Source organism: Canis aureus, chromosome 25, assembly GCF_053574225.1.
Source record: "Canis aureus isolate CA01 chromosome 25, VMU_Caureus_v.1.0, whole genome shotgun sequence".
Lineage (NCBI taxonomy): Eukaryota > Metazoa > Chordata > Mammalia > Carnivora > Canidae > Canis > Canis aureus.
The window spans coordinates 13,463,307-13,488,139 of record NC_135635.1 but is presented as its reverse complement, the minus strand read 5'-3'; the positions used below and the strand labels follow the sequence as shown (position 1 = coordinate 13,488,139).

Sequence of the window (24,833 nt, the reverse complement as noted above, 5' to 3'; positions counted from 1 at the left end):
GGATGGAATGTTCTGGGTGTATCTGTGAAATCTCTTTGTTCTTGTGTGTCACTCAAGGCCTTTGTTTCTTTGGTGTTATTCTGCTTAGAACATCTGTCTCTTGCTGAGAGTGTTGTTTTGAAGTCTCCTGCTATTAATGTATTATTATCTATGTATCTCTTTTCTTTGGTTATTCATTGATTGATATACTTGACTGCTCCCACATTAGGGGCATACGTATTCATAATTGTTACGTCTTCTTGTTGGATAGATCCTTTAAGTATGATATAGTGTCCTTCTTCATCTCTTACTACAGTCTTTGATATAAATTCTAATTTATCTGATATGAGGATTGCTACCCCAGCTTTCTTTTGAGGGCCATTTTAATGATAAATGGTTCTCCACCCCTTCATTTTCATTCTTGAGGTGTCCTTAGGTCTAAAATTCACCTCTTGTAGACAGCATATAGATGGGTCTTACTTATAGATGCAGATACCCTGCATCTTTTGATGGGAACATTTAGCCCATTCACATTCAGAGTAACTATTGAAAGATACGAGGTTAGTGTCATCATATTACCTATACAGTTCCCATTTAAAAATACATCCTAAATGATTCCAAAGAAGTCAGAGACCAGAAAATAATAGTAATAATAATAATAATAATAATAATAAGAAGAAGAAGAAGAAGAAGAAGAAAACAAAATAAAACAAAAAGACTATTGATATGAAAGACAAATTTTAAAACAAAATCATAAGCATAATAATCAAAAAGAAAAAAAAGAAAAAGAATTGGGGAATGGTGAGAAAGTGGTGGTGGAGAGAGAATATAGTCTTTCCGAGGGGACCTAGAGGGTGATCCTCTTGGTTTTGAGTGTATTTTGTTCTGTGTGTTAGAAGATACCTAATTCCAAATTTATATAAATGAGCAAAACTTATACAGAGACCCAACATCGACCACAAAAATAGAAACAAGATAAAAGAGGGCAGCACAATCGGAAGGAAGAGAGAATATAGTCTCACAGAATGTACCAACACAGTGTTCCACTTGGTTCTGGATGTATTTTGGTCCATGTGTTAGAAGGTGTTAACTTCCACCATTGTAAAATTAAATGAGACAGAAAAAACAAAAAAACAAAAACCCATAATTCATATACCTACCAAAATTAAATTGAATACATTGAAGGAAATCCAATAATGGGATATATATCTAAGACATGTGATTTTAGAAAAATGAAATTCAAGAAGGAAAAAGCTTAAAATGAAGAGTTGGTAAACTATTGTAGTTAAGGCAGGAAAAGAGAAAAAAAATTGGAGATTTTTAACCTGACATATAAATGAATCATAATAAAAGAAGCCTCTAGTTCTATACACTATTTTCCCTTAGTCCTGGAGCTTTCCAGTGCTGTTTGGTCAGTAAACTTGCTCTTCCCTTGTTCTTCCAGCAGTTCTTCTGGAGGGTTCCTCTCTGCTCATTCACAGGTGTCTGTGCCCCGCCCCTTGCCAGGTGGCCTGGCTCAGTATGAACTGTTTATGCTGGGAGGTGTTTGCTCCCTAGAGGCCCTGCCTCTCCCAGGTGAAAGGCAAGAAGAAGAAAAAAAAATTTAAAAATGGTAGCACCCAGATCTCCAGCTCCTGAGCCAAGGGCTCCCTGAGAGTATGGAACTGCAATCTCCCAGTCCACACTGGCCTAGGTGCTCCTGGGGGCAGGTGCGGATGCACTGATCTGTACAAATTGAAGGGTGCCCAGTAACAGGAGAACTCTTGATGTCCTGTGCCCTCCTGGGGTCTGTCTCTTCTGAAGCAAATTTAGGACAGGCTTCACTGCCCGTCCTGCAATTCTTTTTTTTTTTTTTTTTTTTTTTTTAAATTTTATTTATTTATGATAGTCACATAGAGAGAGAGAGAGAGAGAGGCAGAGACATAGGCAGAGGGAGAAGCAGGCTCCATGCACCGGGAGCCTGACGTGGGATTTGATCCAGGGTCTCCAGGATCGCGCCCTGGGCCAAAGGCAGGCGCCAAACCGCTGCACCACCCAGGGATCCCCCATCCTGCAATTCTGCCCTATTTCCCTGCTGAGCACTTTTCAGAGAATACTCCAGAGCAGATTTTTAAAGTTCCCCCTTGTCCGGGGCTTGGCTTTTGTCTAGGGCTTGCTTTGTTTCCCCTTTCAGGCTGGGTTTTCCCAGCTTGCCGCAGTTCCCCTCCCTCACCTTTTTTCTTCGCCTTCCTACCTTGTCAGAAGTGATCACTCTTCTCTCTGTAGCATTCTAGCTGTTCTCTCTTTGCATCTCAAATCAAATTCATAGGTGTTCAGAATGTTTTAAAAGTTATCTAGGTTAAGTTTGTGGGACCAGATGCATTGAGGACCCCTTCTCTTTTGCCATCTTCCCAAATATGAATCTCACGAGGAAACCTTTATTCTTGTGCGATTCAGCTCATGTTTTAGTATACCAAAGTCTTCCGTAAATGTCAATTCAGTTTATTCCCAAAATACTCATGAAAGGCATGGATAAGGTTATTATCTCCATTAATGTAGATTTTGATAATGGAGTCCAGATAGAGTGTACTTAATAAGAGCTAAAGATGAAGTTGTAACCCAAGTATTTTATTATTTATTTATTTATTTAATATATTTTTATGGAAGTATAGTTGACACAATGTTACATTAGTTTCAGGTGTACAACATAGTGATTCTACAAGTCTATACAATTACAACGTCATACTCACTGCAAGTGTAGCTACTGTCACCATACCATGCTATTACAATATGACTGATTACATTCCCTGTAGTAGACTATTTATTTATTTGTTTGTTTGTTTATTTATTTATTTTTAATATTTTGTTTATTTATTCATGAGTGATGCAGAGAAAGAGAGGCAGAGACACAGGCAGAGGGAGAACCAGGTTCCCGGAGGGAGCTTGATGTGGGACTTGATCCCTTGACCCTGGGATCTCACCCTCAGCGGAAGGCAGATGCTCAACCACTGAGACACCCAGGTGTCTCTGTGCTATACCTTTTATCCCTGTGACATATTTATTCCGTAACTGGAAGCCTGTATCTGCCACTCCCGTTTGCCCATTTTGCCCATCCCCCCATCTGCTTCTCCCCTAGCAATCATCAGTTTGTTTTCTATATTTATGTGTCTGTTACTGATAACCCAAGTATTTTTAATTGAAATCTGTCTCTTATTGTTCCCTTAGTGTTGCTGACTTTAATGATCACTTTATCTTACGTTACTTCTTTCAAAAATAATGCAATGCAATGGAAAGTAAATTAGAATGTATTATGTTGGGATCCCTGGGTGTCTCAGAGGTTTAGCACCTGTCTTCGCAGGGTGTGATCCTGGAGGCCCAGGATCGAGTCCCACATCAGGCTTCCTGCATGGAGCCTGCTTCTCCCTCTGCCTATGTCTCTGCCTCTCTCTCTCTCTGTGTACTCTCATGAAAAAATAAATAAATAAAATCTTTTAAAAAATATATTATGTTTAGGGGATGCCTGTGTGGCTCAGTGGTTTAGCACTTGCCTTTGGCCCATGGTGTGATCCTGGCATCCCAGGGTGGAGTCCCATATTGGGCTCTGTGCATGGAGCCTGATTCTCCCTCTGCCTATGTCTCTGCCTCTCTCTCTCTCTCTCTCTGTGTCTCTAATGAATAAATAAATTAGATCTTTTAAAAATGTATTATGTTTATATGTTAGTTATTTATTTTTTAAAAAAATTATTTATTTATTTGAGAGAAGGGGCTGAAGGGGGAGAGGGAGAGGGAGAGAGAAATCCAAGCAGACTGTACTCTGATGCGGGGCTTGATCTCATGACCCTGAAATCATGACCTAAGCTAAAACCAAAAGTCAGATGCCCAACCCACTGTGCCACCCAGGCACCTCTAATTAGTTGTTTCTATATTAACCTGCTTATTTGAAACAAATGTCTGATCAGCTTTTGACAATATTTAAAAATTACAAAGCCATTCATTCCTTTTTTAAAGTTTCATTTAACCTGTTATGATTTATAGAATGAGTTGATAGAACCCCATCAACATGGTAATACATATTTCAGGGTTTAATTGTCATGTTATTTTGTTTTGCAAGTGTTGCAATGAGAATAATTAAAATAAGAGTAGGCAAAAACAAATGTATATCTCATAAGAAACCAAGCCAATTTATATTAAGAAGATTATATTAACACTTGAGAGCTATATAAATTAACAATCTCAATTTTCAATGTTTTTTATTTAACTTAATAAAATAAAATACAGACAATTAAACTATGCTTAAATAAGCTGTTAGTAGGATTTACATAAAAAATGGTGGTACCTCGGTACAAGTTTGTCAAAATTTTAGAAATAATTGTCCTCAATGTCCTTTTAATATATTCAGTCAGCTTCCTTTATTGCTTCCTGGTGACAGTAACTTTAGAAGCCAATCAATAGGGGATCCCTGGGTGGCTCAGCAATTTAGTGCCTGCCTTCAGCCCAGGGCATGATCAAATAAATAGTTTTTAAAAATTAAAACATTTTAAAAAGAAAGATTTTGCCTCTTAGCTGCTTAAGGTACTTCTGTTTATATCATGCTATATATATATATATATATATATATATATATATATATATATATATATTAAATTAGATATGTTATAGCAAAAGCACTTTAAAAACACAATTACACTTTTTTAATTAAAAAATTATGACATTATTGATACTAATTTTGAATGCATGAATTTTCTTCCAGAAATATTTGCTGAAAATCATTGTGGAATTTTTCTTGATTCACCTGGGCCTTTTGCTTCCTGCCATCCAATTGTGAACGTTAAACCATATTATGAGGTATGTGAGGGTCTAAGATTAACAGCTCTTTTTGTGAAATATTTTGATAATATCAATAGAAGCCTATAGACATTAAAAATTTTCAAGTAATGGGCATTGTCTGTAGATTAAGACATGGGTTTAAATTTAACATTGGATTCCACTAATTTATTCAGTTGTTAGATATAGCAATTTTAAAAAATGGTACTGGAAAATAACCCCAAATGAGAAAAATCTTGAATAAGTTTCTCTGCTTTTTCCAAGTTCTTTGAAAACTTAGTTAATATTTGATTTGCTACTTTGCTTATTTCAAAAATAAATATTTCCCAAAGTTTTAAGACAGATTTTTTTTCAAGGAAGAGGAATGGTTATGAACTGAATTAAGATACCCAGTTTATCTGTTCTTGTGAATATTTTCATAATGAAATGTACATTAATTTCTTAAAGGAATGCAAAAGATACACTTGTACTTGTAAAAACAGTAAAGATTGCTTGTGCACGATTTTTGGCAACTATGTGAAAGCATGTGCTGAGAAAGAAGTATACATGGTGGGATGGAGAACTGGACTATGTGGTAAGTAGGACAGGGGCTTTTTAGGCTTTTTAGATAACTTTCCTTTCACTTTTACTATAGAGTGTGTCTCTGTGTGTGTGTAGTTTAGAAACACATACTTACAAATTTGTATTTGGTTTTTTCAAAGATGATTTTCATTTTTTTAAAAAAAAATATGTTTGAATGATGCTTGCATTTTTACTTCTTGAGTCTTTTATCTTGATTTAATATATTCATTTTTAAATAAGAGCAGAATATACATGGATTTATATATGAACATAGATTTCTGTTCAGTTTTATATGATGAAATTTAATATTCCAACTCCTACTACATTTTAAAAGGATAGTTAAATATTAATAACATTGTATTTTATTTATTTTAAAGATCTATTTATTCAGAGAGAGAGTATATGGGGGAGGAGTGCTGTGCAGAGGGATGGAGGGACAGAGTGAGGGGCAGACTCTCTGCTGGGTGCAAAACCCAAATTAGGGTTTGATCTCCTCTCCTGGAGATCATAACCTGAGCTGAAACCAAGAGGCAGACACTCACCCAACTAAGATGCCCTGGTGCTCTGATATTAATAACATTTGAAAAAACAAATAAAAATAATTAGGCACTCAACTATCATATTTATTGAATATTGCTTTAAATATTTATTGCAGTATTTGAATATGACTTTAGAAAAATACTTGGCTTACTAATAAAAAAACTTCATAGAAATACATTTTCTGTAGATTATACTTAATACCTCATAGCCCATATCTAATTAATAAAGGCTGTTAAGTTCACCTCCAAAATTTCCCTTAAATCCATTCACATTTGTCCATCTCTATGAGCATCACCCTAGTTTAAAAAAATTTTTTTTTATCTTGGGTGATTGCAATTGCCTCCTTCAATATTCACTTTTTCTATAAAGAAATCAGTGCACTCTTTAAGTAAAACCAAATAAAACTAACCTGATTAGGTGACATTCCAGTCTATAACAAGTCAGTGGCTTCTCATTGTTCTTTTTTTTTTTTTTTTACTTAAGTTTCAAGTGTTTATTTATTTATTTATTTAGGTTTTGTTTTTATTCAAGTGTGATTTGCCAACATATAGCGTAACACCCAGTGCTCATCCCCTCAAGTGCCCTCCTCAGTGCCTGTCACCCAGTTACCCCAACCCCCCATCCACCTCCCCTTCCACAACCCTTTGTTCATTTCCCAGAGTTAGGAGTCTTTCATGGTTTGTCTCCCTCTCTAATTTTTCCCACTCATTTCCCCTCCTTTCCCTTATAATTCCTTTAACTATTTCTTATATTTCCCATATGAGTGAAACCCTATGATGATTGTCCGTCTCCGATTGATTTATTTCACTCAGTATAATACCCCCCAGTTCCATCTATGTTGAAGCAAATTGTGGTATTTGTCCTTTCTAATTCTATGTCTGGGGAACAGCCTAAGTCAGAAGAAAGGGAAATTCTTTCAAAGAACAAGTAGAAGAATAGAAGCTATAAATGCAGAGACAAAAATCAGTGGTTAGAACTTTGAGGGCCTTCGATGTTCTTCCACAGATGAATGGATAAGGAAGATGTGGTATATATATACAGTGGAAATTTACTCAGCTTCTCATTGTTATAAGGCTAATGGCCATTTTTCTGCTTGCTCTTTGGAAGAATTTCCCTCTCTTCTGACAGATTTTCATGGAGTGCAAGTTCCCAGTTGTACATACTTAGAGCTTCCCATCTTCCTTCTTTATAGCATGTGCCATAATTGTCCTTCCCCCAGAAATATAAGCCATATGACAGCGGTATATTTCCTATCTTGTTTATGGGCTTAACCCCACCAGGATGTGTAAATATAAACATATAATAGGGACTCAATATTGACTTTAAAAAAAGAATGAAAAATAAAAATAACGAGTATTTTTTCTTGATTATTCATAACCTCAATTGTGAATAATTCACCTGTAAACATCAAGTTAAAGTAAAATTGTTAATTTTCCTGAATGTATACATATTCACTATTTTTTATTCCTATACCAACAGATTCCTCTTGTCCAAGTAACCTCGTTTTCAAGTACAATATAAAAGCCTGCAATAAAACTTGTCGATCATTGTCAGAAAGATATAGGAGCTGTGATATAGAAGGTGTTCCATTTGATGGATGCACTTGCCCTGATGGAATGTACCAGAATAATGAAGGGAATTGTGTTCCAAAATCTCAGTGTGACTGCTACGTAAGTGGCGAGGTCATGAAACCAGGAAAACTCATCAATATTAATAACAACAAATGGTATGGAAATTACATATATACTTGTTATGACTTCGAAATTAAAGGAAATTTTTTAGAGAAATAGACTTTTTAGAGAAATAGACTGTTCTTAAAGTCTTTGTTAGACCTGTCACTTTTTAAATTTTCTACTTCTTATTGAAGTTAGTTATTGCTCCCTTTAAACTTAAGTGCTCACTGCATTATAATGGCTCTAACTGATTTGTCCTACTTTTGTTTGGTTTTAAATACCAATAGAAAAACATTCTAGCAGTACGTATTCTACATACAGAGAATGCAAAATGATTTTCTATTGAGACAATGCTTTCTAGTTGTCTCTCAGCATTCACCATTCGACAAACACTTATTAAATAGATATTTGCCATGTGCCAGGCCTTGTGCTAAGGGCTGAATTTACAAAGATGAGTGAACATTGTCTTGGACTCACAGAACAAAGGTGCTGACTATTGCAAGGAGGTTTGTATACTATAATATGGGAGCAGAAAGGCCAGTCACTACTTGAGGAGATAATGAGAACTTCTCAGAGAAGAACATCATTTGAATTTTCCTAAGAAATGAAACTTTTTCGAGACAAAATTAAAGTGGGAAGAGAGATTTCCAGTAAAGTAAACAGAATGCATTCAAGTAGGAAATGCTTGAAAAGTGTTGCACATGTAGGTTCTTGTTATATAGGATCACACTGGAAAAGTAGACAGTGGCCAGGCTGCACTCAAGTTTTTGAACTTAGTTCCTGGGCAGTAAGAGAAATTGAAGAATTGACTTTTTTATAATGGCTAACTAAAGAGGTTGTGATTTTTACAATTTCAGGCAAAGTAATTTACCCATATTTTAATTCTATAAGCAGACATAGCAATTCTTAACAACATGAATGCAAAAATGAAGTAGCCATTCCAAAAAATTTTGGATGTACCTTCTCTCTTTTCTTTAGTTCCATGAAACTATCACTTAGCAATGAACGATTTTTCTTGGCCATTTAAAAGGAAACCATAGGTAACAACCCCTTTGCATCACAGCATACAAAAAACATTTGGTTGGGGTTTGATAATGATACTTTCTCTGCAGATGTTAAGGAATCATTAGGTTACTTTTTTAATGAAACTTAGGCTATCACCTCCAAATTATGGCTCCCTTTATTATTACCCTATTTCAGACCCACATGAGCTCTTACTGGCATCATTGTGAAGTATAACTTGCCTGTTCTTTTCTTTGCCTTGCTTCTGTCTCGTATTTCTTGCACTACCTCTAAAATGACTAACCTAAAACATTATTCCGATTGTGCCACTTAGCTGTTCAGGAACTTTAATGGTGACAGTTGCCGAAAGAATAGAAACAAGCTTGCTTGGCATTTAAGACCATCTAAAATCTGGCCCTGACTTGCTTTTACCACTTGCCCTTAGCATGCTTCTTGCCTCCTATCCAGACAAATCATTGGCATATCTATTGTTCTTTCCAGCATCACAGCTTCGCATCTTATCAGCAGTATCTGGTGACTCTTACTTGCCCATCAAGATCCAGCCATCATTTTCATGTTGTCTCTGATGTCATGTAGGACCTTGATTGTATATTCCTATGATATGAACAGGGCTGTATCTTATAATTGGGTACATGTAATAGAGTTTGTGAGGCACTGTGTCTCATTCATCTACTTGTGATAAGACTTGTGAATGAGAGGTTAAATTTGCTTTTTTGGGGGAGGAAAGGATCCAATCTCTTTATTGTCAGGGTATCCTCCCTGTGACCCTCCCCTCTCCAAACATATAGAAAAACTCAAAGCTTGAGAGTGTCTTGGGAGGGGAAGTAGAGTGTAGAGAAACCTCTGTGCTCTGCCCTCTGGCCTGGGCAGTGCCAACAGGGAGGGCGCGGGGGGAAGGGAGGCCAATAATCCAGCCTGCAGAGGGTGTGACACTGGCTGGGATGTGTGGGGGAGGAGGTGCCTGCTGCCAGATCTCCTGGGATCCACCAGGGGTAGTGTCCAGGGGTGGGTGTCTAGCTTTGGGCCTGGTCCAGTACACACCCTTCTCCTGCCAGTGGCCATTGCTTATATCAGGCTGGTTACCACAAGGCCCCATCCTCTGCGTCCACGTCCTGGCTATGCTCCAGCTCTTCCTCACTGTGTGTCAGCAGCCCCTCCTCATCGCCATCTTCTGGAGCCTGTGCTTCTTCCTGGGGCATGCCAGCCTCAGAAGTTGTATTAAGAAGTTGTCATTGAAGTTTAAATGTATAATTTTCTTCTATTTCCAGTATCTGTCGGGATGGAATTTTTCTTTGCCAGACTCCCATTAATTTAGCCCAACGTAAGTGTTGAAATCATGATACAATCTATCTAGTTGGGTTAAAATAAGAAGATCAAGACGCCCTCGATTAACAATTTCCTTTATCCTGCAGAGAATTGTTCTGGAGGAGCCGAGTATGTTGACTGCAGGAACCCTAGGGCACAAGGAAGAGTTGATGGTAAATGTGGCACTTGGAGCATGCCTGGTTTTGATGTAAGTGACATGGCATTGCAGTTTAGCCTTTTCAAACATTTCATTGTGTCAAGATGGAAGCAAACTAAAACAAACATCAGTGAAAAATAATTGAAGGTCATATTTATTGTGTTATTTTGACTTGTCAAATGTTGGCTCTAAATGTATACTTGGTCTATATTTATGCATTGTAAATTAATTCTGATACTGTGACATGTTAGAATAGTACCTTACAGTGTACATTTTATATTTATTCTCATAGGAGAACTTGCCTTGCAAAGCTGGGTGCTACTGTCCAGTAGGCATGGTGCGAAATTCTAAAGGGAACTGTGTCTTTCCTGAAGACTGCCCATGTTCTTTTGGTGGATCAGAGTATGACCAAGGAAGTGTTACTTTGGTTGGCTGCAACAAATGGTGAATAATCAAGAATTACTATTTTATATGTTTTGGATATTAGAAAGTACAGTCTGCTTTTATTTTTATAAGAAAGAAGTCATACTTGGTTTGTGTGAAAAATAATGGTCAAATGTAGTTTAAAGTGCTCTTTTTAAAATAGAAACTTAAGATTATTTTATTTTTTTTGAAGTATAATTGATATACAATATTATATTAGTTTTAGGTGTATAAATAACATGGTGATTCAACAATTATATACATAATGAAATGATCACGGCAATGATGTAGTTATCATCTGTCACCATATGAAGTTATTACAGTATTATGACTATATTCTCTCTGTTGCACTTTAGGAAATAGTTCATTTGGCATTTTATATGGTGAACATCATATAATATAATGACAACTGCAAAATTTAAATCAATATAAAACAAGGTTTTTTGCTTCTTTATAAAAGTAGTATGAATATGTGAATCTTGGCATAATATAATTACCACACTCTATCATTTTTTTTCTTTTAGTACTTGCATAAAAGGATCTTGGAGCTGTACACAAAATGAATGTCAAACCGTCTGCCACATCTATGGGGAAGGTCATGTTAGAAGTTTTGATGGTAAAAGCTACAGCTTTGATGGTCTCTGCCAGTATTCATTTGTTGAGGTAATGACTAGTGTATTTTGTTATAATGTTTCTATTCTTAATAATTAATTTGTAGATGAGCTCTGGAGAATTTTATTGTCAAAATGTGAAGTTTAAAGCAATAGTACCTCAAGTGTTTTTCAAAGAAAGTGAAATATTACACAATGGAATGCTGACTTGGGAGGCAGTAGGCCTAGATTTCAGTCCTGACTTTATCATTTCTTTGATGTAACTCTGGCACATTCCTTAATCCCTCTGTGTCTCAGTTTCCTTATCTGTAAAATGGGGGGTGGAAATAGCCACCATAGTATAGTATTGGAACATATACTAAGTGTTTGATAAATGTTAGATATCACCATTTTAAGGGCAGCACTTACAGCAACAATGACAGTTACCATTTTATAAGTGCTTCTTTGCCAAGCAAATTTATTACATTTAATCATGACAATACTCAAAAGTTGTGAAGATGAAGAGATTGAGGTTTAGGGAAGTTAAGCAATATGAACTGCTCAGTAGAAGATGCCATATTCAAACCCAAATCTGTGTCATTCCAGAGTTCATGCTTAGCAGGTGCTAAGCTGCTTCCTAAGTCACATCTAATCACTGAAATTTGAATTGTTTTGTATTTATGTGTTAGTTTTGGCTGAATATCAAGTTTCATAAAAATCACAAAGGGAGGAAAACACCTTTATCATCTAGCTATTTTCAGAGCCTATAACTAAATCAATGGTTATAAACTATATTATATAATTTAAGTACTGTGTACCTATGGTCTAATTCTGAACTTGTATAGAAGTAACAGGAAAACGGCCAAGTGAAAGCAAATTAACTAGGTTGGACTCAGCTAAGACTACTATCTATATATGCAGTTAAACTCTTGTCTTTTGGAAATTCCCTAATATAGCATATGGTAATTTATTTGAGTTTAAGGTATCACTGTCTAAGAATTGGTTAATGTAAATATTGTACTTGAGTTCCACATCACTGATATTTATTAACTATTATTATAATTTACTTCTTAAAGGATTATTGTGGTCGTGAAAATGGCACATTCCGTATTTTAACAGAAAGTATCCCATGCTGTGAAGATGGGCTTACATGCTCAAGAAAAATCATAGTTTCTTTTCAGGTACAGTACTATTTCTCTTTATACATTTTTTCCCTTAGATTATGAATAGCCAGATAAAAATGGTGTTATTGTAAGTCTATCTTAATTTACAGGATCAGAATGTTGTCTTGCATGATGGAAAAGTAACAGCATCCAAAATTACAGAAAGTAAGGAATGTGGATTCAATGGAAATACATATTCTGTGCATACTGTTGGCCTGTACCTGATTCTGAAATTTTCAAATGGAATAACCATAATTTGGGATAAGAATACAAGAGTTTCTACTATATTGGATCCTCGATGGCATGTACGTATATCATTAATAAGTGATGAACGGGGAAGCAAAATAATTTGTTTCTGAGATAATTTGTCAATGGAAAGTGATAGAGTGGTAGTTTCTGTCATAGAACAAGCCCGCCACATACGGAACCTTATCATGAAACATGAAATGTAATCAAAGATGATAGAATCTGGTAAAAAAAAAAATGCAATGAACCTGAGACATTCTAGTTTAACCTTGATTGGTTACTCTGGTTTAACCATGCTTGGGTACAATTTTAAGGTACCTAGTGAATGGATAAAATTAAGTGTATTTCTTGGAGCAAATATTCTAGGAACCTAGAGTGTATACTCCTGTATAATTTAAAGCTAGTGAATATAATTTGTTTTTTATGATTCTGAAATTGTAAAATTAAATTCTAATTCTCAATCTTAGTTAATACCAAATCACTTTGTGATATAAAATATCTTGGATTAAACAAGTGTAGACTCTTATCCACAGATTCTAGTTTCCTTACAAAATTTGGAATTTAAAATAGATTTGTGATAGGGTCACCTGGCTGTCTCAATCAGCAGAGCATATGACCCTTGATCTCAGGGTTGTGAGTTTAAATTCTATGTTGGGTGTGGAGCCTAGTAAAAAGAATAATAAAATAGATTCATGGTATTATATATAATCATAATTTCCTTATCTATATATGTCTATATACAACTGTAGTATTGCTCGTTTTTAAATTTTCCTTTCTGATCTCATCTCTTAATATCTCTGTATCCATAGTACAACCTACTTGTTGATTTCCCTTTCTGATCTCTATAGGGCAAAGTGTGTGGTCTTTGTGGAAATAATAACGGTGACCTCAAGGATGATTTCATAACAAGACATTCAACAGAAGCTATTGGAGCACTGGAATTTGGAAATAGCTGGAAAACGAGTCAAAAATGTTCAGACACACTACAACAAAATTTCCCATGTGACTCAAACCCATACTGTAAAACCTGGGCTGTGCAAAAATGTGAGATCATCCGGGACAGCATTTTCAAAGAATGTCACCACAAGGTAGTATGGCTCTGAGAGCCGTGACACCGTCCCCCACAAGGTTTTGCTCCCAGAGACTCATGTGCTGTACTCTATCTAGGTGGACCCCGAAGCTTACTTAGAAGCATGTATTGAAGAAGCCTGTGCATGTGACACGCAGGGGAAATACTTGGGATTCTGCACAGCTGTGGCTATGTACGCAGAGGCATGCAGCGCAGTTGGAGTCTGTGTCACATGGAGAAAACCAGATCTCTGTCGTAAGTAAAGTCCATGTGTTGTTCTTTAAAAATGTAATGAGATCCAATTGTTTTGCTAGGTAATCAGTCTCCCTCTCATATTTCCTATAAAATACATATTCTTGGGCAGCCCAGTTTAGCGTTGCCTTCAGCCCAGGATGTGATCCTGGAGACCCAGGATTGAGTCCCGCGTAGGGCTTCCTGCTTGGAGCCTGCTTCTCCCTCTGCCTGTGTCTCTGCCTCTCTCTGTGTGTGTTTCTCATGAATAAATAAATAAAATCTTTAAAAAATATATATTCTTGTACCTAGAAAGTTTTAAAAACATGTTAATATGTTTATCATGGGAAAAGTACATATTTTAAAAAATAGAGCACCCAGCACAGCACACCACGTTCAATTTTAGTTACAGAAGTTCTTGTGTTAACAGGAGAAAAATTAAATACTGATGGAAAACATCTCTTATTTATATTTAGATGAACAATGAACTGTTTACTTATCTTGGTATAGTCATATATCCTTAAACATTTACCTCATCTACTACTTTAGGTTAAAGTCCTCAAGCATTATTTTTTAAAACTTTTATAGAGCGCTCGTCAAGACAAACTATAAAATGAATATAAGCTGAATCTCAGTATGTATGGAATATGATTAATTTAGCAGAAATCAGTCAACTCTTTCCATTCTAATGGAAAGTATCATGAGAGAGAATATGATAAATGAGAAATATTGCCATTGAATCCACATTTTGTTCGGTTTATCATGCAAAACTGAAATCTTTAGTTACCTCATTCAGGAATGGCTATTTATATATTAAATAAGCCTGATTTCCCCAGACTTATTTTTGTAACTTAAGCTTGACCATTGGAATTATGAATCTGGACTATTATCTAAAATATCTCAAAATGGGAAAATCAATAAACTTTTCTACTTCAACCTTAGTGTGAAATGTCAAAGGAAAGTGCTGTTTTGATCCTATATGCTTCCCCTCCGTTTTTTGTGAACTACTTCAGCTTGTATGGCAATTTGGGTAAAGCCAACGGGACTTGATAATTCAGACTGATATATTCTAGGTCTGTTTATTGTTAATATCATCCAAAATCCCTTTTAAGAATGCTTTGGAAAATGAAAGGTGAAAATCATCATATAATGAATGGCAGTAATTTGAAATGATTCAATTATAGCTGTCTTCTGTGATTATTATAACGAACCTGGGGAATGCAGTTGGCGCTATGAACCTTGTGGTACAGTGACTACAAAAACATGCAGAGACAAAGTTATTGGCCAGAAATTTTCTGCAGTTTTAGAAGGTAAAGTGTATTTTTGTAATATCTATGAAATAGTGCAAATTATATTGATATTTTAAAACTGAAAAATGATGTTAGTTTCTGCCAATTCAGTCCTATATTTTGTAAATTAATGAATAGATATTTATATTTATCATGACGTTAATATTTCTACATTAGAAACATTTTCTTTAGACATAAACAATTTGTTTAATAAGACAGATGGTGGGGGGAAAACACAGTGCTATGATCCCATTGTCAGTTTTTATACCTTCTGTTAGACAATATAATTTGTTGAGAATGTAGTTTCAGAATGCAGTGTATAGTATAGTCCAGTTAACTATATCCCACACTTAAATAGTACTTTCTTCTTAGCATTACATATCTTAGGAAGAAGTGGCAAGAGAACAAGATGATGAAAAAACTTCCCAAAGTTGCCTCTGTGTTAGCTCCCAGGCTTTGGGATCTTTCAAACTCATTTTATTATGATATCTGGATCTTCATCTATCCTTATTAAAATAGATATTTAGAACTGGCATTCACATTTCAAGATAGGTGCTTATCAAAGCCTTGTATTATGTTCAACATCATGCCATCATTAAAGTAGCAAATTACTTTAAAATACCTTAGGAAACATTTTAGAAAAAAATAAACCAGCCAAAATTTGTAAGTTGTTAGGTTGATATTCCGTTGCAAGAGTATTTGAATCTTATTCAATTTATATATTTTCATTAAGAATGTGATATCATTTTGCTATTATCTGCTTCAGTTCCTGTAATCATTTACATAACTTTACAAATATAAAATGTAGTATGACACATTTCTATAAACAGAAATGAACCGTGGGTCATTTTTCATACAGGTTGTTATGCTAAATGCCCGGATAATGCTCCTTATCTGGATGAGAACCTCATGAAATGCGTCACTTTATCTGAGTGCAGCTGCTTCTATAATGATATCATACCAGCAGGTGGAGTGATTCAGGATAACTGTGGAAGAACATGGTACATGTTCTATTAACTTTCCAATAAACCATTCTGTTTCTTACATTTTTATTTAGAAAAAAATTAAAAATATATAGATATAAATTTTAGCTCTCTTATTTCTAAATGAGAACGCTCATATTGAGTTTTACGTAGGTTGTGCCAGTTATTTTGTACTTTCAGTAAATCCACATATCAACAAATGGTTTGTTAAATCTTATAATACAGAAGACAGGACAGAAAAAGTCACTTGTAATTTTAGGTAAAAAAAGTTTTAATTCTGTAAATATAAGATCATGTTTATAGGCTTCAGACAATGACATGGAAGCAAAGAGGGGAAGTCTATAGTAGAGCAGCATGACCATCAGTGTCATGTTTGAAGCCAAAAATGTAAGAACCAAACTTTACAGCTTGACTGCAAAACATTCCTTCAGGTATCAAGAATGCCTCAGTGAAATGATTATGAATAACAAATAGTACAGCATGTGAACAAAAGAAGCATATTCCCGGGGAAACAATTATTTACTGTGCTCTTATTTGTTTTTGTTTTGACTTTTCAAGGTTAGACATTTTGTTGTTAAATTTGGGAGGTGTATATCATTAGAAGTTAAAATTTCAACCTCATTTTTTTTTAATGTAACTTTCAGCTATTGCATCGCAGGAGAATTGGAGTGCAGTGGTGAGTACTTGCTTTTTACTTGACTTGAACTAGGGAAGGAGAGGTAAAGGCTAGGAATCTTTTCAGATCATCAACAGCAAAGGAGTAGGTACTTAAGGCTTCCAACTGCTCCTTCTTTACTGGTTTGGGACAATTCCACTGCACTGTATTTGTTCACTTTGGGTCACTTCAAAACCAAATCTGCTAAGGTATTCCAACAGCTGGCTAATGGAGGCAGTTTTGCTGCTGCATGGGAGACCCTGACCATATGTAGACACTGGGAATTGAGGGAGTGAGACATAAGTCACAATCATTTCATAAGGGAATGGAACAAAAGGTGAGGATTAGATGGATAGAATTAAATGATTGAAGGATCACTTATGAGCAACAGAGATCTTAAGAATAAATCTCAATAAGCTTTAAAAGAATACATGAGCTACTCCTTGTTTTGTATCAGAAAGGGTAGTAAGTAAGATAAACAAGATACAGATAATTCATAGGCATAGGTAAGTAAAATAAATAAGATACAGATAATTCATAGGCAAATTCATAGGAAATTGAGATTTTTTTCACAATGTTTCGTTCTTATAATAGTAATTTATGATTATTTCAGAAACTGCTTCTGCAAATTCAACATTCACAGGTAAAATCATCGTGATTTTCAATGTGTATTTCTGATTTCTTTTTGTGGGAAATCTTTTATAGTTTCACAAAAGTCTGTGCCAGTAAAAAGTATGCTGGTAAATCTGTTATAAAAATTTCAAATTAGAATGAATAGTTATTAGAAAATCTGTCAAAATATTATTTCACTATACTCCTGTGTATTCAGTTAAGAATATGCTAGAACATACATTAGGTAATGTATGCTTATTAGTTAAATATCATCATCCAAAGCCTGACATTTTTAGATAGTAATTGGAACAAGTGGAATAAAAATGAGTTGAATGTGATCTCTCATGAAGTAAATATTTTAAAATCATGATTACACTGGGAAGTAATCTGAAAACATAGAAATTAAAAATTAATTTCTTTTTCTTAACTCATATATTTGCTATAAGGACATTACAGTTATGTCCATTCAAGAGAGTGTGGAGAGAATGTAGTTCACCTTTAGTTTCAGGACATGTAATTTACTGGCAATATAAGTATACTTAGAATTGCTACAGTACACTTATATATTCCTGTTTTGCGTGATTCAAGGTGGGATTTTGTTTCCTATAGATTGATATACAGAGATAGTGTCAATTAAGAGACAGTAAATTAAATTGAAACTTAGATTTTGAGAATATATTTAAAATTGTGTTATTGTCTGTAAAATGCTATTTAAATTTTAGTTACTACTGATCACTTACCTATAGCTAAGTTATAACATGTCAGGGTTCTGAATCTTATTTCTTGGCCCTTAAATAGACCTTATAAAATTCCTATGAGATTTTGGCTAAGTGGTAATAACAGAAAATAGTTATTTTTGATGGACTTATCATAAATATATAAGGTTATTTGTGTTGATTTAAATGAGAGATTATTTTGTCACTTAACCTCTGAATACAATTTTAGAAATGTTTAGTTTATAGTAAATGTTTTTTTTAAACTAAACTTCCCAATAAAATTATTCAAGTAATTTAATTTTCATAGATATTTTCTTCTCCCACAGTTTCTACTACAACAGTTACCTCCATATTAAGCACTGAATCAGGTAAAAAAAAAAAAAGTTTGCCTTTATAATTTCTAAATTGGCAGCAAAGTGAATTTGCAATTCTGGCAATTTGGCCCTTTTTTCAAATTTGTCATTCCCTATTTATTTCCTAAATGCCAAATAGCAGAGTCTATATCCAACTGTAATATTGGTGAAGAACATCTTCTCTATTCAGAGGTTATATATCCTAAAAAGAATATTCTGCATACTACTAATTTGGAGAAAATGAAGAAAATTCTATGTTAAATTCTTTAAAAGTAATTTGCCATTTCTCTTTTACTAATATCAAAGAATCTTAACTTTAATTGAATGATTTCTAATACAGCAATAGCCAAAGAACTAAAGTTTATTGAAATGCGTGAATATCTCAAAAACGAATTTAACTGCTACATTAATAATTATTTGCATTTTAGATATAAACATGTCACTAGATAAATATTTAATTTTGTCTTTTAACACAATTTAACATACAGTCTCAAATATTTGTCTCCTTCTTTGTATAGTAATTACATCAGTAACCAGTAGCTCAGGCACAGGTAAGTCATAATCTTCAACCACCCAACTTAATCAAGAGGGCATTAAAAAAAAAAAACAAAACCACCTTTTGCAATATTATACCTTTATGATGACATTTTATGGGGAATTTTGTCTTGTTTTTAAGAATGTTTTAGAGGAACATTTTGGAAAAATGTTATACAAAATTATCTTTTCTTTGCCTTTTACAGGTGGTCTAAGGATTTGAAAGCTTTAATTTTACATGCTAACATCTAATCACCTATATGATCAAATTTCTTTAAAATTTTAATTTCAAATTGATCCATTTGACATATAAATATAGATGTTCTCAGAGGCATAATTTCCCCACTATACAAAATTAATTTTTTCCATCATTTTCTCTAATTCAGCAGCTTCCATTCCAATGCTTATGACATCAAGCAGTGAAACAATAGGTAGGTGAATCAGAAAGCTTATAAAATGACAAATACACGTTTTACATATATTAAAAGCGGTTTTTTAAAATTTAAAATATATTTCAATCAACATTATCCACTCATTTGTACGTAGGACTTTTTCTTCCCCTAACTAAACACTATTTCTCTTTCTCTTGTTATTAATTACATACTCTATTTTTTAAAAATATATGTATATAAGGGTGCCTGGGTGGCCTAGTTGGTTAAGCATCCCACCCTTGATTTTAGCTCAAGTCCTGATCTCAGGGTCTTTATATCAAGCCCCATATGGTGCACTGTGCTCAGTGGGGAGTCTGCTTGTCTTTCACCTTTGCCCTCTGCTCCTCCCCTTGCATGTACATGTGTGCATGCTCTCTTTCTCACTAAAATAAATAAATTTATGATCATGGTATCTCCCCTGCCTTAAAAAATATGTATATATATTTAAATCCATGATATTTTTGATTGAAGTATAATTGACATATAACATTATATTAGTTTCAGGGAAACCTCATAGTGATTTGGTATTTCTATATATTACAAAATGATCACAAACCTAGTTAACATTCTTGAAATCTCAGACCATGTTTTGGAATCCCTGTATTTCCAACCACACCTAGTTCCAAGCTATATATTCAGTAAATATTGTAGAATAAATGGATGATATTTCTTTTTCCCTATCCCAAATTTCAAATTTGGATTTTTCTTTTTTTTTCTTTTTTTCTTTTTTCTTTTTTTTTCTTTCTTTTTTTTCTTTTTTTTTTTTTTTTTTTTTTTTGCGAGGGGGAGGGAAGAGGGAGGCACAGAACTTCTGGGGAAGGATAAACTATTAGATTTATTTATATTGATAAATCTTACACTTTATATATTTTATTCACTGATGCAATATTCTTTCTCTAAAATACAAATATATAGTGCAAAATGAAGACTATTTTTGGATTGTAATTTTATGTCATGATATAGAATTATGACTATAATTTTGGGTACTTTGGTAATTCTTATTGTCTGATTTATTTGATGATTAATATATGACTTATATTTAAAGGGCAAATATATGTATCTTAAAAGTATCAGCCATTATACCATGGAATATCATTAAAAATACCCAACCTAACAAGTTTAGTTCTTACCAAACTTTCTCTTATGTTGTATGCCATTAACAACACTAAGCACTACTGACTTGTTCAGTATAAATCTTAGAAAGACTGATAGGTTTTAGAAGTATTTTTCCCTATTCTACAGTTGTAAATTTCCTTGCCAAGGCCTAGCTACAGTTTCATCCTGATAGTTCTTCTAGGTTGTTTCTTATACAATGCAGAATAAATTTCCAGCTACATAATATTTCAGCCATAAGCAATGGGCTGACTTTCTAATTCTTGGCCTGGTTCTGTTTCCAAGATTAATTTCATTGCTTTATAGTTCTCTTTTGGTTAAAATCATTTGTCCAGCTATTAAAATTGTTGAATCTTGTGACCATGTAAGGAAATAAACCTACTCTTGACTGTTGATTTGTAAAATTGTATAGTTATGCATGAGTCACGAGTAATTTCAATAACTATTTAAGGTAAAGGTGTCATCCTTATCCTATATCACAGTAGGCACTCAGAACGAAGAAAACTGGCATGATTTTTCCAGTTAACACATATATTTCCTTTCATTTCTTTTCTTTCCCCAAGAATTCAGTTTTGAATATGATATTTGGCAATTTTATTTTTCCAACACTTGGTATTATAGCAAGCAAACGTTTTATATAAAACAGAAGGTCATGAGTCAATTAAGGAGTTTTTGTGAGCAACTAATGAAGTTTTAGATAAAAAGTCTAATAAACTTTAAAACACTACAAAAATCTCATCAATTATCTCTACCATACTATTTAAAACTCCTAAATCTAATGTAGAATTGAGTTATAGTAAAAATTACTCAGACGATTTTTTCCCTCTGAATTCATGAGGTGTCATTTATGACATTTAATGCATAGCCTTGCTGAATCCTAGGGTTTTATTTAATTTCACTAAAGTTCCAGCGAATATTTCATGTTCTATAAGCATAATATTACTAATTTAGTAAAATGTTGTAATATACTGTATCACAAAGATCAGATGAAAAAGGAATTTTCTGGTGTGATGTAGAGAGAAATCAGCATTGTTTTTCTTTTCCTTGTTATCTGTATAAGCCAGAATTATTGCCAGAAATTATCATTTCAAAGATGTGAATCATTAAGGCTGTGTCAACATTTTTCTAAAATCAGGAGACAAAAATAATTTTTTCATGTTAAAATTGTCCATCTGTGCCACATATTGTATGTGTTTGAAATAAATTTACTCAAATAATCCCAATCTGCAGAAAACATTGGTTATCAGGTTATCAAACAATGATATCTTTCCAGCATTCTTTAATAGTGTAATGTAGCTTATCTTACTGCTGGAATAAATCTGTATGTGCTTATTTCCCAGATGAACTGAGGCATACAAAATTGTGGTTATTAGTTAATTCTAAATTTTAAATGTGAACAGCAGTAGTAACACTTGTTTAACTCTTAGTTCCTCATTCTCTATCCCACATCTTTCTGAGACTATGCCCATATCATACATAACAGGAGGGAATTTAGAAGTCATGCAAGGAATCATTGATTTAGTTTTCCAAAAATCTGTGACTTTTAGGCTTGCATCATACCACTTGTTCATCTTTGTTGATTCACTTAACTAATTGAATTAAATTGTCTACTTCAGCTTGTGCTATGAACTCAAGGATTGGACACCAAATATTCAGACTGAAATGTGACATTTCTGAATTTGAACAACCATAAGAGACCACATGCCCATTTACTTCTGACTCAGAAATCATAGCAATTTATATAAAGTCAGTATGGCAATCAGGAGAATCTTAGAAAGTGCTAGTTGCATGTTTACTGGTTGGTATATTTTGAAGTTCTAAAAGGAAAAAAGAAAAGCCAAGTCTGGTGGTGGTGTTTTTCATTATCCATGTAGGAATAAAATACTTCATTTTAAGACACACCAACATAACTTTTTGTTTCCTTTTTAAACTTCGTGTTTTTTTCTAATTTCACCCAATAAGCATCATACCATAGTGAAAATAAAACCATTTAAAATATTTGCCTTGTGAATATTTTTTAAAGAAATAAAATCTTTTTGTGGAACAATTGCCTTACACAAATTGTAGACTTGAAAGTCACTTTCCATTTCTTTTTAGTGACATTCATGGTGTAAAGGTTGAACAGCAACTGACAAATTGTGATGAATTCATAGCTGCATAATGATTTTTGTTTTTTAGCTTTTTAGGGGTGAGCTGCTTGATCAGTGATGAGAAAAGCAGATGCCAAAATAGGAGTGTAGTCATTATCACTATCAAAGTTTATTGTTACATTCTAAATATAGTATTCATCAACTAAAAATATTTAAATAGATATTTAAAAGCAGAAGCCTAACATTTCCAGATACAATAAAGCTAGGAAAGCACATCATTTTGAAGGGGTGCTGCCTCTTCATGAACTCTGCAATATGTGAAAGGATTCTTTCTTAGACATGGAAACCCATTTCACCCAGGATTTTACTTATAGATTAAGTGTTCTAAATGTAATTTCATTTTGGATAATATATATATGCTTTTGAATAGACCCAATGTGATTAGTGGTTTGATTTAATTTAGTCAAAGCTTTTTTACTTTTATTTTCTGCTTTAAGAAATGAGTTTGATATAAAAATATGATTCTAGAACATATAGGTAAGATTTATGTTTTTAAAAAATGTCTGAGCAGAGGGGACCTATAGGGCATTATCATGTTCCATGGATGAAGTAATTTTAATCAAGTACTGGATCAGATGCTTCCCTGAATCAAGGACTTTTCACTGACCATTAGTGTTTTGTTTTGTTTTTCATCTATAACTTGAAGGAGTTAAATTATTTTAAAGTTTCTTTCCATAAATTTAAATGAGCTTTCTCAGATGGATGGAAGACATTCTTGCCAGATAGAAGCAGAAATGACTAGGTCTTCAGGAGTGAATGATGTTTATTTGAGTTTACACTCAAGCCTCTTGGATAGAAGCTAAGGTATAATTACACTGTGGCATATATCTTTGAGGTAAAGAGCACAGAAATTAAATTCACTTTTAATGAAATTGAAAAACATTACAGAAAACTTTAAAACACATGGGAACAATAGGCAAAGAAAAAGCTTTCCTCCATTCATTGCATATCTCTTTTCTTTTCTATTAAGTAAATGCTTTCAGAGGGTTAAAGTGCCCTGAGAGAAATCTAGCCAACCATTCCAATAAGTAAGTTCTTGTAGAATAAAAAAATGTGCAATTGTGGGTTTTTTTTGGTATGTTTAATTATAAGATCTTGAAAGAGAGCTAAAATTTACTGAGCAGTATTATAAGTGTTTGATGCATTTGATACAAGGATTCTGCGAAGTAGATACCATAATTCCCCTGATATACTAACAAGGAAATGGAAGCTAAAAGAAGTTACGTTATGTTTCCAAGGATGTTTGCTAAAAAAGGCTGAGAGAGAATGAAACTTGAGGACATGATCTTCTAGATTACATGCCTAGTGCTGCTGTGTTATTTGAGAAAGAGAATACGGTTAAATTTAAGCAAAATCAATCAAGAAATGGAATATAATGGCATATTACAATTAAGATTTGGGACATATGTTAAATGGATGGTTTATGTAGTAAACTGCCTTTGAAATTTTAAAAGGCTCATTGAACCTATGGGATACTGGTTCATATAATTAAAAAGTGAGTTTCTGTTACATAACAATTTGATGGCTTAAAATGCGTATTTTATCAAAAGGTTAAAATCTCAGAAGGGTGCAACTATAGCTTATATAGGAATTTTGTTTGTATAAGGAGCTTATTGTAAGACAACGTCCGTCATGGAAGGAACCTCATTACATCAGGCTAAGATAGAGAGCCACCTGGGTGGAGTGGGAAGCAGAGGTCTGAAAACCTAAGATTCTCAATCCCTTCTGTTCCACTTGCCAGCTGTATGAACCTAGTTTAAGTCTTTCAACGCTCTGAACATGAGTTTTCTCATGTGTTGGGTGGGGAGGACAAAGATCTATGTTAGAGGACTGGAGAAAAGAGTCGGTATGAGAGTGCCACTTGAGTGTTACACACACAGTTAAGTCCTCAGTAAAATCAACCTGATGACTACTCACCATTGTCCAAAGAGGAAATCCTGATGTAAATGACCTTAGGTTTTTAGCAAAGGAGTTAGATAGGTTTTCAGTAATCAGAAACAATTCTTCCTGGAGGAACATCAACTTCATGGGTTGTTTTTATCAGAAATATGATCTGTTGCAAAATCTGCAAACTTTGCACTATTCAAATTGTTGTTTGTTTGGGAACATGTTATGGATCCTCCTTCACCCTGATATTCAGACATATGTGCTGAGTCCAATAGAATCCACTCAGGGGAAATTAACAAAATAATTTTTCTATAAGAATGAAAGTGGGGATCCCTAGGTGGCGCAGC

The 24,833-nt window shown here is 34.0% G+C and overlaps 1 protein-coding gene across 1 annotated transcript in view; it reads left to right on the top strand.

Moving 5' to 3' along the window:
- Positions 1–24,833, top strand: part of LOC144297741 (mucin-19-like) — a 60,790-nt gene that overhangs the window by 31,879 nt on the left and 4,078 nt on the right. Inside the window, exons 24-41 of the mRNA XM_077871915.1 lie at positions 4,709–4,803; positions 5,230–5,356; positions 7,363–7,609; positions 9,848–9,900; positions 9,992–10,092; positions 10,334–10,485; positions 10,989–11,127; positions 12,131–12,235; positions 12,328–12,522; positions 13,312–13,551; positions 13,631–13,787; positions 14,948–15,073; positions 15,912–16,053; positions 16,680–16,711; positions 17,304–17,333; positions 18,345–18,386; positions 18,890–18,922; positions 19,292–19,336. Of these exons, the coding sequence (XP_077728041.1) occupies positions 4,709–4,803; positions 5,230–5,356; positions 7,363–7,609; positions 9,848–9,900; positions 9,992–10,092; positions 10,334–10,485; positions 10,989–11,127; positions 12,131–12,235; positions 12,328–12,522; positions 13,312–13,551; positions 13,631–13,787; positions 14,948–15,073; positions 15,912–16,053; positions 16,680–16,711; positions 17,304–17,333; positions 18,345–18,386; positions 18,890–18,922; positions 19,292–19,336 (2,061 nt within the window). The remainder of the gene's footprint in view (positions 1–4,708; positions 4,804–5,229; positions 5,357–7,362; positions 7,610–9,847; positions 9,901–9,991; positions 10,093–10,333; positions 10,486–10,988; positions 11,128–12,130; positions 12,236–12,327; positions 12,523–13,311; positions 13,552–13,630; positions 13,788–14,947; positions 15,074–15,911; positions 16,054–16,679; positions 16,712–17,303; positions 17,334–18,344; positions 18,387–18,889; positions 18,923–19,291; positions 19,337–24,833) is intronic.